Source organism: Perna viridis, chromosome 2 (genome assembly GCF_037379345.1).
Source record: "Perna viridis isolate PV_CMFRI_1.1 ecotype Kerala chromosome 2, ASM3737934v1, whole genome shotgun sequence".
Taxonomy (NCBI): Eukaryota; Metazoa; Mollusca; class Bivalvia; order Mytilida; family Mytilidae; genus Perna; species Perna viridis.
The window spans coordinates 18,398,135-18,412,309 of NC_142446.1; the positions used below are offsets into that span (position 1 = coordinate 18,398,135).

The 14,175-nt window shown below is 33.5% G+C and overlaps 1 protein-coding gene across 1 annotated transcript; it reads left to right on the top strand.

Moving 5' to 3' along the window:
• Nucleotides 1-33: 33 nt before the first annotated feature.
• Nucleotides 34-13,884, top strand: LOC148623904 (uncharacterized). The gene is made up of 4 exons (XM_088566208.1): nt 34-103; nt 4,349-4,488; nt 9,870-9,954; nt 10,412-13,884. Exons 2-4 carry the CDS (start codon nt 4,357-4,359, stop codon nt 12,145-12,147), a joined length of 1,953 nt encoding a protein of 650 aa, XP_088422334.1. The 5' UTR covers nt 34-103; nt 4,349-4,356; the 3' UTR covers nt 12,148-13,884.
• The last annotated feature ends 291 nt before the right edge of the window (nt 13,885-14,175 follow it).

Here is a 14,175-nt window from a genome sequence, read left to right on the forward strand (position 1 = left end):
CCGAATCCTAAGCCAATGATAAATCGTTTTATATATAGTGACTGTGGTGCTTTAGAAAGAATGGGTCGGTAGGGTCTGGTACTCTTGCAATTGAGAACTTTAGGTAATTAATGCTCACAGTCACAGTTTCTTGTAACTAATATACATTCATAAAATTCTCATTCATTGTGCTTATTCTTAAAAGCGTTGACTGCATTAGAATGTTGGTTCCCCTGACATAATGAAAAAAAATTAATAGTCAGTACAGTTGAAATTATACTTATAGCGATTTTATTTTATTTAACCATGGCGAATACACATGCATGTACAAATCAACAATTAACATGAGCACTGTATAATTCTAGGCACCAGGTGTAGTCACTTTGGCACCTACACTAGTTAAATCGGCACTGATTTTCATTGGTCTTATATGATTGATTAAAACTAAAAGGACCAAATCTATGTTTTTGTTAATATATGTCAAAATGACTGAAAATTAAAGAAATCGGGAAATCATAGTTTTATCCTCTCTGAGACTACTTGGCCCATAAAACCAAATTTAGCAGAATAATGAAAGGCTTCTGAGCTTCTGGTAATGTTGACGCTCGCTCTCTCTCTCTCTCTCATATCCACACCAACTGAGAATTACATATAATCATTATATTAAGCACTCAGCAAAAGTAACTAATAATTCGTGCTACAAACCAGCCTCGAAATTAGGCCTCTCTTTAGTTTCAGTGTTTTTCATTACAAGGGAAAAGCTCACCAGTTTTACATGTTCTGTGTTGTCAGCGATTACAGTTGTCACATAGAAGGTCTTCTTAACTTGTTTATCTAAGAAAATTTCTAATTTTTATTAAGAATACGAAAATTTAATTTAAGATATCCGACATAAAATATTTTAAAAAGTAGATGCCGAATTAACCAATGACTAGTGGTGCCGATTTGACTTGTAGGCCATAATCATACAGACTGAAATGTGTAACCTGTACCCGTACCAACATTTCCTTGTTACAAATACTTCATTATTACGTGATATTACCAACTGATAATTTGTAAAAATTTATAAATCGATATGACGGCTAGGCTAGAATCAATGATTTTTGCATTTTTCCAAAATTTGATTTTTATTCAATTTTCAGTTTTCTAAAGTACCGAAATGTGTAACCCAATCAAAGTTTGGTATTTTTGTTATTTGTACAATTTTATCATATATTTCACATTAGAACACCATAATATTATTAAAATATTATAGGGTGTTAAATTAAAATCCCAACAGATTCTATTTGTGAGACTTTCTTTTTCATTCTTGATATGATTGTATCCATTTGTTGGTACAGAGATTTTTGCTGCTGTACGGTCTGGAATTCAAACTCTGACATTTCTTTTTTCAAAGAATTATCCAAAGTCTGAAAGTGAAGTTTTAACCTCTGATTGCTTTCAGAAAAATGTAAAATTCGGACTGGAAAGTGGGAAATAGTCAGTTAATATTTTGGAATGGTACATTTTGTAACTTCCGGTTACACATTTCAGGACTTTTGAGAATTTTAAAATCGACTGAATTTGAAAATATCACAAATGTTTTCAACTTATTTTAACTTCAACTGATTTAAAACATTATTCAGAACTTTAGGACCATGTTTCAGTATAAAATTCCTAAAGATAATAGAAAAATTGGCAATAAAGTTATTTGGGTACAGGGACTTTGGTACAGGTATGGGTACTAGTGACACATTTCGGGTTATACCTCTGTAGAGCTTTTTAACCAACAGCAAGATTTATGACTGTTTGACTAATTCGAGCATCTTGTATAGTTGCCAGGCTTATGGGGGAGGGAAATCTGAATTATTTCAGGCTGGATCTGATATTAATGAATTGTTGTAAATTGTTCTTCTTTATGAGGGGTTTAAGAAGTACACTTGCAAATGTACTTTATCATTAACTGTTTGTGATATAATGGGGTACAAAGCATACATGTACATGTACATGAAAGCACCCTGGAAGCAGACTTTTTTACTTATATTGAATCTCAAACTATTCAAAATTGTATTAAAACCAGTTGTTGTGTTCATAATGAACTGTAAGTCCCTATGCTTAAGTTTATCAAAAACTAATATCCTGTTCACACTTCCCCGAAGTGAACTTACATTAATGGCTGGAGTTGAATCATGCTGCACTCTGCAATGCTCTTTACTTGAATAGATATTAGAAGAAAGATACATGTAACAAATGGTAACTCTGGACAAAATACTGCTTAAAGACTGAATGCAGTCCCAATATTACATGTACTTTGCTTTTGGTGTCTTCCGAGGGTGGAGTGGGCGACATCAGGGTGACTTTTTTCCCAAATTGCCCAATAGCATGAGACCTATAGTATTGACTATTCTCACTTTTTAATGCATCATCATTGCCTGAAAGCAGGCTTTTGGACCAAGATAATGAGAAAATAAAAAGTCATATGCTGCCTAAAAGTAGAACAAAGGAGTCAGACAGAAGTTTTTTGCATATATTTCCAAAAATATTAGGTTTAGCTAAAATCTGGCATTGGTTAAAGTGTTTAGCATGATGAGATCTATATCTATCAATGGTCTAATTTTCTATTACATGTAAATCTGTTAAGCCATGTTGGAGTTATAGTCCTTTTTCAACGTTTTTTTCACTATTTTTAATGTTATTTCTTTCAACATTCTTCTCTTCTGACGCTATCTGTCCAATCACAGCCAAACTTGGTATGAATGTTTCTTGGGGTGTTCTGCATGGAACTGATATGGAAATTTTTGATCTATCAAAGAACATGGCAGCAGTTACTAAAAATAGAACATAGGGATCAGACCGTGATCGAGCTGGGCTTCGCCAAAGTTGCAATTTTTTTTATATGATTTGGCGACAAAAATAACCAGTTTGCGATTTTCTTGGTGCCTAGATTTTATATATTAAAATTGAGAGGAGGTTTGTCAGCAACAGATATGCTCTCACATTTAACAATTGTGTTGACACTAGGTCAGAGTTAATTGACCGTAAATTTCATATGAAGCCAATCAAAGCTAATTAGACCAGATTACCTCATTATTCATAAATAAGATTCAATTAACCATAATTTTCCCATGAGGTAGTGTCTAAAACACTTTGAAATGCAAGAATTGGTAAAAAAAAATGCATAACATTTGTTTACACTTTTGCCATGTGCCTTTTTTAAAAATGGTGGGAAAAATTGGTAAACAAATATAATGGGGATTCCCAAAATCAAATTAAGGAAATACTGAAGGCAGGCAGGAGTATAAAAGAAAAAGAGATAAAAAGGGACACAATTAATGGTCCATGGTAGTTTGCTAGAAATTTGATCACTTGAAAAAAGAATCAAGTTTGTTAAAAATTTATAAACAAAAAATCAAATTATATTTTAAGATAAGTTTAATTAAGACTACACAGGACAAAGGTCAACATGTTTTAAAATCAGGGACTATATGAGCATAGTACTATAAAGTCCTTGATAGAAATAAAACACCTGTTTCTGGAGTAGTACTTTATTATTTTGCATACGAAAAGTGACTAATGGTTTTAGTTCCTGACTTAGACTAGAGCCAAAAACCTGCTTTATATATGCATCAAGATTTAATCTTGGGTATATGTATGTCATGAATGAAGTGGTTATTTTGATGAATTGACGAAGATAACTCATCAGTGAACTTAATACTGTCATATTTTAAAAAAATAGAATAATTTTTTTTGGCACCCATTTTGGTCTAATTTCTGAAAATTAACAAAAAAAATAGGTAGCTGGTGGTTTTTCTGGTGACAGAATTTTGGAAGCCAGAACAGCCCCTGGTGAGACAGAAGTTTTTCACATACATGTATACATGTATCTCCAAAACTGTTTCTTACAAAATATACAGCATGCTGAGACCTATCTTGATTTCTCTTCTTTGGCATCATTTTGCTATTTTTTAAAATTTGCTTAAATTTTCTCCTCAGAAACTATTGTCCAGAATTTAATGAAAATTGCTATGATATTTCCTTTTATATGAGCCCAAGAAAAAAACATGGTCACTTTTACAAAAATAGAATGTTGCTTTTTGCACAAGGTGAGCGATTGTTATGTAGAGCCTCTTGTAATTTACCTGCTTCACCATTAGTGTAATTAGGGACAAAATAAGGCTTTACACTTTAATTCTCAAGTATGACATTTTTTTAGTTTACATGTACATATATAAGTGTGAAATAACACAAAATGCAATGTATGATCTCAATTTTATTAAACAATATATAATCTTTGAAATTTTGTCAATGCTACAATTTTCACAAGAATCAAAAACTGCCAGTTCTATCAGCACTTTTATTACCATTATACAATATGTATTGCCACTTGCAGGTGCAACCATGGATTTTCATGCTTATCCCCGAAACATGGGAAACAAAAGTTCCCATGCACTAAAGTTACAGCAACATTTATATGACCAGATGTCATCCCAAACGGACTTTTGTGATGTCACATTACTTGTTGGTGATATAGTGAGTACTTGTAACATTTATAACTAAAAGTAACCTGTCAGTATTTTTTGTAAACCACTGATCATAAATGGTATTGGTTACCAAATTATCATGTACTGTGGTTTCATCATTGTCCCCCACCTTTCCTGAAAGTGGGGAGTATAGAATTTGGCTCTCTGTCTGTCTGTTAGAAATTGGTTTCCAACACATAACTTTTGAACACCTACAGTTTATTGCTTATGATATAAAGAAAACACCTATTGATTTTTATGTCAGTATGACAAAGGTCAAGGTGACACATACTTAATGAAGTAGAATTTTTTTGCCGAAAATAGGTTTCCAGGGCATGACTTGAATGCCTTTATAGACTTTCATCAAACAAAATAAGGAAGACACTTATTGATATTTGGGTCAGTAGGTCAAAGGTCAAGGTCATACTTATTTAATGAAATAGAATTTTTTAGCCAGAAATTGGTTTCTGGGTATAACTTTAGAAACGCCTTCACAGACTTATGTCAAACTTACGCAGTTGAAAGCTAATGAGACTTTCCTTGTGTCTGTAGGCGTTCGTGTAAAATTGGTTTCTGGGGCATAACTTATGTGGCAATAATTTTTCCTTTTTATTACTAAAATTCTAGGAAAAATCACTTTCGTTTTGAGGTGATGACCAAGAGTACTATTCTTGTTTATTTTGTTTTTTTGTGGAAAACCAGTTTTTACATGTAACTCACCTGGCCAAAGGACACCTGAGCTATTGTGATCTGTCGGCCTCAGTTGCTGTTGTCCATGGACACATTTCCAAAAAATGTTCTCCTCTTAAACTAATGGACTGATTGGAACCAAACTTAGCATGATTGTTTGTTTGCGTACTATGCACAAAATTACTATTGTTTTTTTTTTATCCATCGTACAAAGTTGTTGCTGTAACTAAAAATAGAACCTGGGGTCAAACAGTAGCTTTTGGAGCTATCTCCAAAACCGTAAGGTTTAGCCAAATACTGACACAAAATAATTGTCAGCATGATAAGATTTATCTGTGTCAAAATTTTTGTGAATATCCATTGGCTGATTTCGGAGTTGTTGCCATTTTCAGCTCACCTGGTGAGAAGGACCATGTGAGCTATTGCCATTACTTGGTGGCAGTCGTTGTCAGTGTCGTCCTTGGTTGAAAACTATTTTCTTCTTATACCACTTGACCAATTAGAACCAAACTTAGTATGAATGTTCCTTAAGGAGTTCTGCATAGAACTGATATGGGGATTTTTTATCCTTAAAAAAACATGGCCATCATCACTTAAAATAGGACATAAGGGTCTGTCAGAAGTGTTTATAGGACCACAAAAAATTGGTATTGCGCAGTCATTGTCTTATGGGGCACTTCGTTTCTGTGTGATAACTTCAGTTGTTGTTGACCATTTGTTCTGAAAATTTGATACGATTTTACTAACCACTAAAGGACTTTAAAGGAACTTTGTGGCTTCTACCATTTTCGAAAAAAGGGGCCAAAAATGGTTAAAAAAAGTAGTAGAATGGGTTTTTTTTTCCCGATTTTTATTATTATTTTTTGTTGTTCTTTATTTCATTCTGGTATATCAATGTATCAGAGTGCACTATACAGTTACAGCCTTTTTCATCATATGAATGCATGTAGCAGAACACAAGGCAGAATTATCCCCAATCTGGGGGAGCAGACCAAATATTAGATTTGCTCTAGAATCAATATCCTATGTTCAATTTTAATAAATATGGTATTTTTTAATTCCATACAAATAGAGCTTTCCAGAAATTTCAAGATATACACAACTTAAGCAGTCCCCTTCTCCTTGATTAAGGATGCACTATACAGTTACATTAAGGCACACTTTTTGCACAACAAGTTACCCCCATCAAATTTTGTAAAACTTAAAATTAAAAGTTGAAATTTGGTGGATGTATTGTTTAAATGTAGTTAAGCATTGATACATAGACAGATATAATATATGTAATGGTAAACAGGTGTAATTTAAATGAAGAATGGTATCCCTAACGTTTCAGTCCCTACCGTATTAGGTCCTCTCCTCAGCATCAGGTGGCTGATTTTCAAAATACCTTATTTCGCACAAACTTTTGGAACTAAAATTGTGAGAGAATAAATCGAAAAGGGTCTTATTTTTTTCCCCTTTTTCCACCTTCTCCATGCATGCTTTCATTCTGTGGTAGTGTCTAAGTGCCTGATATTTTATAAAACATAGTACTTGGCTGTTAGTTTTGGAAAGGCCCCCGTGATTTGTACTAAAACTCAGTAATATTTTGTTCAGTATGTTATCATGGCTACTGGATTTTATAGCAATAATATAAATGACTTGAACCTCCACACACCAAGAATTTAAAAAATATGCACTTTTTTATGACAAAACACTAGAAATTTCTGTGTGGACTGCCTCAAAACAGCTTTATTTCAACAAAATGAGACCAAATTTTCAGAAAAAACCTAACCGTATTGTGCTACCTCAGCAGACTCTGTGCCTTGTGTTTTTGTCCATTTTCAAGTTATAGGGGGCAAAGTTTGCTAATGCCCAAAAATATCAACTTGGCATCCGTCGTCGTCATTAAAATTTTTTCAAAACTCTTCTTTTCTGACTCTGACAATACTTGACCAATTAGAACTAAACATAGAGCCTCTAGTTTTAATATTTTAAATACTTTCATTTTAAAAATCTTCTCTGAAACTACCTTGCAAAATTATTTCTTAGAGTTTTCTGAACAAAATCACCTTTGGGATTTTTTTATTTGTGAATAATTACTGCTGCTGGTATTGAAAAAAAGACCTTAGAGTCTAATTGCAGAAATATGCAAAAAACTCAAAAACAGTTGGGTAAAGCTAAAATCTGGCAAAAAAATTGTTCAGCATAATAAGATAGACCTTTGCCAGAATTTTCAGAAAGATCCAGTGATGGATCTTAGAGTTATGGGTCCTGAAATGAATATTTAGCTCATCTGGCTAAAGGCCATGTTCCTTAGGATATCTTTAACAAGTTATGTGTGGAGATTCTTGAACTGTCGAAAAACATGGCCACCATTACTAAAAATTAGAACTAGATGGAGAGGTGTTGTTGGTGGCTATGTACCCCATTGGTACCAAAGGCATAAACAGCAATTACTAAAAGCTGAGGCTTTGTGGAAATAACATTTTAAATAAGGTTTAGTCAAATATTCATGGGTTAACGTTGATCAGCATGGTGAGACGGACCAGTGCTGAAATTTTCATGAAGATTTTTTGATTGATGTTTGCGTTAGTGCCCTAGTGGAGTAAAAAACTGACTCAGAGAGATTTATTTTATAATACGAAAACTGGATAACTAAGATGCTCACTATTGATTAAATGATTCTTGTGACAATACCACAGTAATTCTAGTGTCTAGCTTTAGGAGGCTAAAAAGACTATTATTGACCAGGTGAGCAATTCAGGCTCTCTAGAGCCTCTAGTTTATTTTGATCATAACCAAGACAATATGCTGTTCTTTAATCATTGTACAGTACAAACAATGAGCAAATTCAGGTTCTCCTTGCATTTTCCAGGCAAATGAAAACTCCTTAGCTTTAAAACTTTAGGAGTTTTCTGCAAAATTATATACTCTCAGTGGAACAGAGAGGGAATTTAAAATGCATCCTTAACTTGGTAGTTGCAGGGTCATAACAATAAGGACAAACATAACTGGTGTATATATAATTCAAGAAAGTTTTCACTTTGCTTGTCCTTTGTTAGCTTACCTGGCAGGAGGGCATGTGAGCTATTGCCATCACTTGGCATCCATCATCATTGTCGTCCTTAACAATTTTTCAAAACTCTTCTCCTCTGAAACTTCTTTACCAATTTGAACCAAACTTGGTATGAATGTCCCTTGGGGTATCCTGCATAGAATTGATGTGGGAATTTTGATCCGTCGAAAAACATGGCAGCTGTTACTTAAAATAGAACATAGGGGTCAGACAATAGTTTTTCGCATATATGTCCAAAACCGTTTCGCCAAATAGAAGTGTTCAGCATGATGAGATCTATCTGCGGTCAAATTTTCATTTAATCTATTAAGGTCTCACTAACCACTTCCGGGTCAAATGGCACCCCCCTATGTAGAACCTAGACATATGCATTGTAAGTGCATTATTTGTGTGTAATATGATTAAAAGTAGTCAAAATAAAGCTGAGAATGTGTACTTTAAAATCATATATGTAATTAACTACAAAAGTGTATGAATATTGTTTACATGTGTGAGTAATATGCCTCCATGCTGTCAGTTAGCAGAACAGGTAAAAATGTGGATTTTCAGTATTATTTATTCAAGTAAATTTTGTGAAGAATTTCTATCATCGTACCATTAGCATAATGATTTTGGAAGCCTTATTTTCCAAGCTTTGCAACGGTATGCAGCTTTAAGATGTCATTTGTCCTGGGAATTCACAGTGAGACTTTGAAAATTACTTTTTTAACATGTAAAGTAATGGAAACGTTAGAAGTGGTTAGTGAGACCTAAGCCATGTTGGAGTTATTACCCTTTTTCAACGTTTTTTTGCTATTTTTAATGTTATTTCTTTGAAAACTTTTCTCCTCTGACACCACTTGACCAATTGAAACCAAACTTACTTCGAATGTTCCTTGGAGTATTTTGCATAGAACTGATGTGAGGGTTTTTGATCCGTCGAAAAACATGGCTGCTGTTACTAAAAATAGAACGTAGGGGTCAGACAGTAGTTTTTTGCAATTCTGATATGGGGGGTAAAGGTGTTCAGCATGATGCGATCTATCTGTGGTCAAATTTTCATTTTGATATTTTAAGCCATGTTGGAGTTATTGCCCTATTTTGACGTTTTTTTGCTATTTTGAATGTTATTTCTTTCAAAAATCTTCTCCTCTGACACCACCTGACCAATTGGAACCAAACTTGGTTTGAATGTTTCTTGGGATATCGTGCATAGAGCTGATGTGAGGATTTTTTATCCGATGAAAAACATTGCCGCCATTACTAAAAATAGATCATCTCCAAATCTGTTAGGTTTAGCCAATAGCTTTCAATTGCTGAAATGATCCTTATTATAAGGCTTACAAATGTGTCCAATGAATCAAATGGAGTCAAAATTGTCTGACAACTCCTTGTTAGAGTTATTGCCCTTAAAAGGCAAAAATTTAACCAGGTGAGCGATTCAGGCTCCTGGGAGCCTCTTGTTTTATTTTCATATTATGTGTCTTTGACTTTCAAATTTCACAGAATCACTTTTGTCTACAACAATATGTACAGTTTTAAAACTTGGCTGTATGGGGTAGTTTTGTCACAAGTGTAATAATTTTATTTCATTTTACAGCTGATAGAGAACAATACATGCTATATTTATATGCAATACTCTGATAAGTGTCTTTTATATTTAGGCAGTAAAGGCTCATTGGAATGTTCTGGTATCCTGCCCTTATTTTCAGTCTTTGTATGACAGTGGGCTGGATGAAAAAGTATCAGGTATATTTAAAATAATTTATGTTGAACGTGATACAATATTTAGTAATCCTCTTGTTATTCACACAACTAAAAGATAATTTTCCTTAAACTAGGTATTTAATTCATGAAAATTTTGAACTGGTATCTGAGCATGGAGAATAAGACCTAAAGATTTTCTAGTAAAACAAGTCCAGTGTTTAAGGTTAAAAACAGGTGAATTATAAAAGTAATAAAGAAAATGACTTAAAATTTAGAAATTATACACAATTTATGTTTTTATTAGTTTCAAGTGTTTTAGAAGATAAACAGTAATGCTTTATTCTATATAATAAAATCTGTCATGTCACATGTTAAGTAATTAGACAAAGAGGCTATTGATATTTTTAGAATACTAATTTCGAATTTCTATGGTCTTGGCTTTGGTAAGACTGAAAGATGTCACAGAACTTAGATTTTTGTACATTTTCTTTTCTTCTAGGCAAAGTTACACTTCATGTAGGAAAGCTTGCAGCAATTCGTTCAGCCATAGCGTTCCTGTATGTTGGTACAGTTGAGATATCCTATGACAATGTCAAGGACTTGCTTGAAGTAGCAGAATATTTTCAAATTGTTGATCTTAAGCAAGCCTGTAGGGATTACTTGTTCTCCATAGAGGTCACTACTGACAATTGTGTTCAAATCTGCTTACTCTGTAGCCAGTATGATCTTGACATTTATAACAAGACTCATGACTTTTTGAGAGGTCATTTACCTGAAGTTATGAAGAAGTCTGACATTCTTACTCTGACTCATGATTCTGTTTTATCCTTTATAATTGATCCTACATTGTCATATATTCCTCAGGAAGAATTTTTCAATTTTATAGTTAAATGGGTCGAACATGACAGAGAAAACAGAATTCAATATTTCACTGAGCTATTTTGTGCATTAGACTTATTACAAATGTCCAAAACCGTCATAGAAACACAGCTTGAGAAAAATGAACTTGTCAACTTATTTGAAGATTGTGTAGCTCAAATCCTACATGCCAAGCTGACTTCTGGGCTATCATTTCAAGATTCTGGGGAAAGAGATGTCATACTTTTAGCAGGTGGTTGTAGCCATAGTTTGTATGTTAACAATTTCTTTCATCACTTTTCCTCCATAATCAGTTCAATAGCTGTCAGTAATATCTATGGTTATGTTATTCAGGATCAGCGATGGACTGAAATAGCACCACTACCTCACCAAATGAGACGTCCTTTATTGACTTATGATTCTTCAGGACATTTGTATGTATTTGACACAGAACATTCCCATGATAGCACAATGTTTTACATCTACAAATTTAGAATCAGTGACAAGAGCTGGACAAGTTTTAAGATTAATGTTCCAGAAGCATATTTGAATGCCTCGTTACATAAGATTGTTGCTTGTAATGGTAAAATGTATGCTATTATAGCCAGTCAGCAGGCTGTTTTACTGGAAGTTAAGGAGGATGGTACAGAAAGTGAAATAAAATGCCAGCTTTTTCACAGCAACCCTTCAACTCAGGTCAATGTACATGTCATCAATAACACTCAGATATGTGTCCTGGCATGGAAACATGGAATTAAAGTGAAAAAAAATAGACATTTTGCCAAATTTGTTGTATTTGATGTAAGATCTCAGAGAAGATTTGACCATTCTAAGGGATCTGTGTATGAATCTCACATGTTTTCTGTGGGAAATGATTTAACAGTTTGTAGAATGGGCAAATTCCATGGCAGGAAATACACAATGATGGATAGGAGATGGAAACCTATTTCGGATTTGATTCTCCCGCACCCACCAGAGGATCCAGCTAGAACTGATTTTGCAAGTATTTCTGATGGATCTAACTTCTACATTTTTGGTGGTAAAGATCCAGTCACCAAGAAACCTCTGGACTCTGCATATAAATATACATACAAATCAAGAATATGGACAAAACTAGAGGACATGCCTCAAGCTTTGATGCAGAGCGCAGTATGTATTGCTGAATTACCTGTATGTGATGTAAGGTGCCATATTAAATGCCCACATTGTCTATATCATTCTAGACGCAGCCAGGCATTGTATAATGTTGAGTACCCACCAGATGATGATGAGTGTACAGACTATTCTAATGATGATGACTACCTCTCTGATCACTGGCTTGATTATAATGATGATTATGAAGATTTAGTGGACCCATTTAACCACTATTGGTATTAAAATTCCATTCTTAGTTTCTTGGCAAAAAATATGATAGTATAATGATGCCACCTCAGAGTACTTTTTGTGTATATGTGAACTTTGCTTGAAAAACTTAGAGCACAGCTCACCAAAGGATACTTCACTCTCCCAACCCTAAATAATGATATGGTCAAAATATAAATGAAGTTCTCAAACAGGAAGTCTGTTTTACCTCAGTCTGAAATTGAATCCCACGATATAGCATACCTGTATAGGACTGCCAATAACTTTTTTCTGTTGTATAGTGGTATTACTCTGTCGTCTGTGTTGTTGTGTTACTGGTGTCTATTAAACTTGAGTAAAACTTACCCAATTTTTTTTTTAAATCTTTACACATTATTCCTAGGGACATGGCGGAAGGCCCTATAGTTTATGGGGGTTTTGTCTCATCACTTTCGAAAATAAAGAAATGGTGTTATCAATATCATTAGAGGTAATGAATATACTCTTTTGTGCCACCCACTTTTATAAGGACATGAACTCATTTGCATCCACAATTATTGTATTCAATTGTGCCACTTATAATTATGGTAAAATTTCAGACATTTTGAAGAATAATTAGTATGACACCCTCCAGTAGAAAAAAGGTTTTTGTAACAAATGATAACTTTAAAAATATGTAATTGGTGTAAAAGGATGCATCCCAGAATTGATAGGAATACATTTAATTTATTATTGATCAGATTTTTATGATTCAGATGTCAATATTCTGTTTTAAATTTTTTTACAGGGTAGACTTGCCTCAAACTGTCTGCTGTCTTTGAGTTAAAGGGGTATGAAATTGGGCCTTACCCCATAAAGTCATTGTTTTTATTTTTGAATTTTTTTTTATTGGATTACTTGAGAATACCCTTTCCTGCATTTTTCAATCAGATTTCAGATATCTCTTATAAGGGGTCCAAAGGATCCCGTTGTGGATAAATCAGCAGGATTTTTTAATGGCTTCCAAGAGACTGTTGCTTAAATACTACATTGTACACCGTCACTTTAGAATTAAATTCTAAATGTTACCTTGAACTTATTGATAAAGTGTTAAAAGGAAACATGACAGTTCTTTATTTTGTACTTTTGTTATGAACTTTAAGATGATCCTGATCCTGCATATACATGTATCCTTAGGACTACACAGGTATGTGGTCTTCAAAACAATGATACATTTTATATTACAATATATACCTTTTGTACTTCATGTACTGTTACCTGTGGTAAAATAAATCTTGCCTAGAATTTGAAAAGGAGATCAACTTAGATCTACTTATACTGTATATTGTGAAAGTATTGTTTTTGGAGTAAGAATTTTCATATTTTATGTCTATTGGTAAATCACAAATTTGATTCCCAATGAAAAAGAATTTCCCATTCATCGGTGTGATAGAGTTGTCAAATGCACAAATTCAAGAATCTTCATACTGATGATTTTTTCCCCCTTTAACCAAGAAAATTGGTACCCACAAAGAAAAAAAAAACCATGTACTTTCACAGTAGTTGAACATAAGGCATCTTCAAGTGAGGAGATAGGTGGAATGTATACATGCATCTAAATTAATTTGTTGGAAAATATTTTTTTAGTCCCTAGTTTTTCAGATGGAAAGCTTTTTTGGTATTTTTTGCAAGTATAAAATGTATTGTGCTACACCTGTACACTTTTTTGAACAGAGGTTATCATAATAACATTTTGTTAAACAGTTCTGTATGAAAATAAATATGTGAAAAATGTTTTGAATTTTTAGACAATGCAATTTTCAGGTCTTCATCAACCCTCCATATGATATAAGAGAGGTATTTGGTTAAAGGACTAAGAAGTGGTTGAGAAAGAATTTTGTACCGGTACATGGGCCATTTTTAGCCTTCTGTAGATATTTAAAATTTCAATGGTCCATTTTGAACTTGCCAAATCTCAATGAAATTCTTTTAGCAATATACCGAAATTTGCAATATTTATATGATACTAGTATTAGTTTAATCCTTAGACAATACATGACCACAATTATCTTGGATCAGGACACC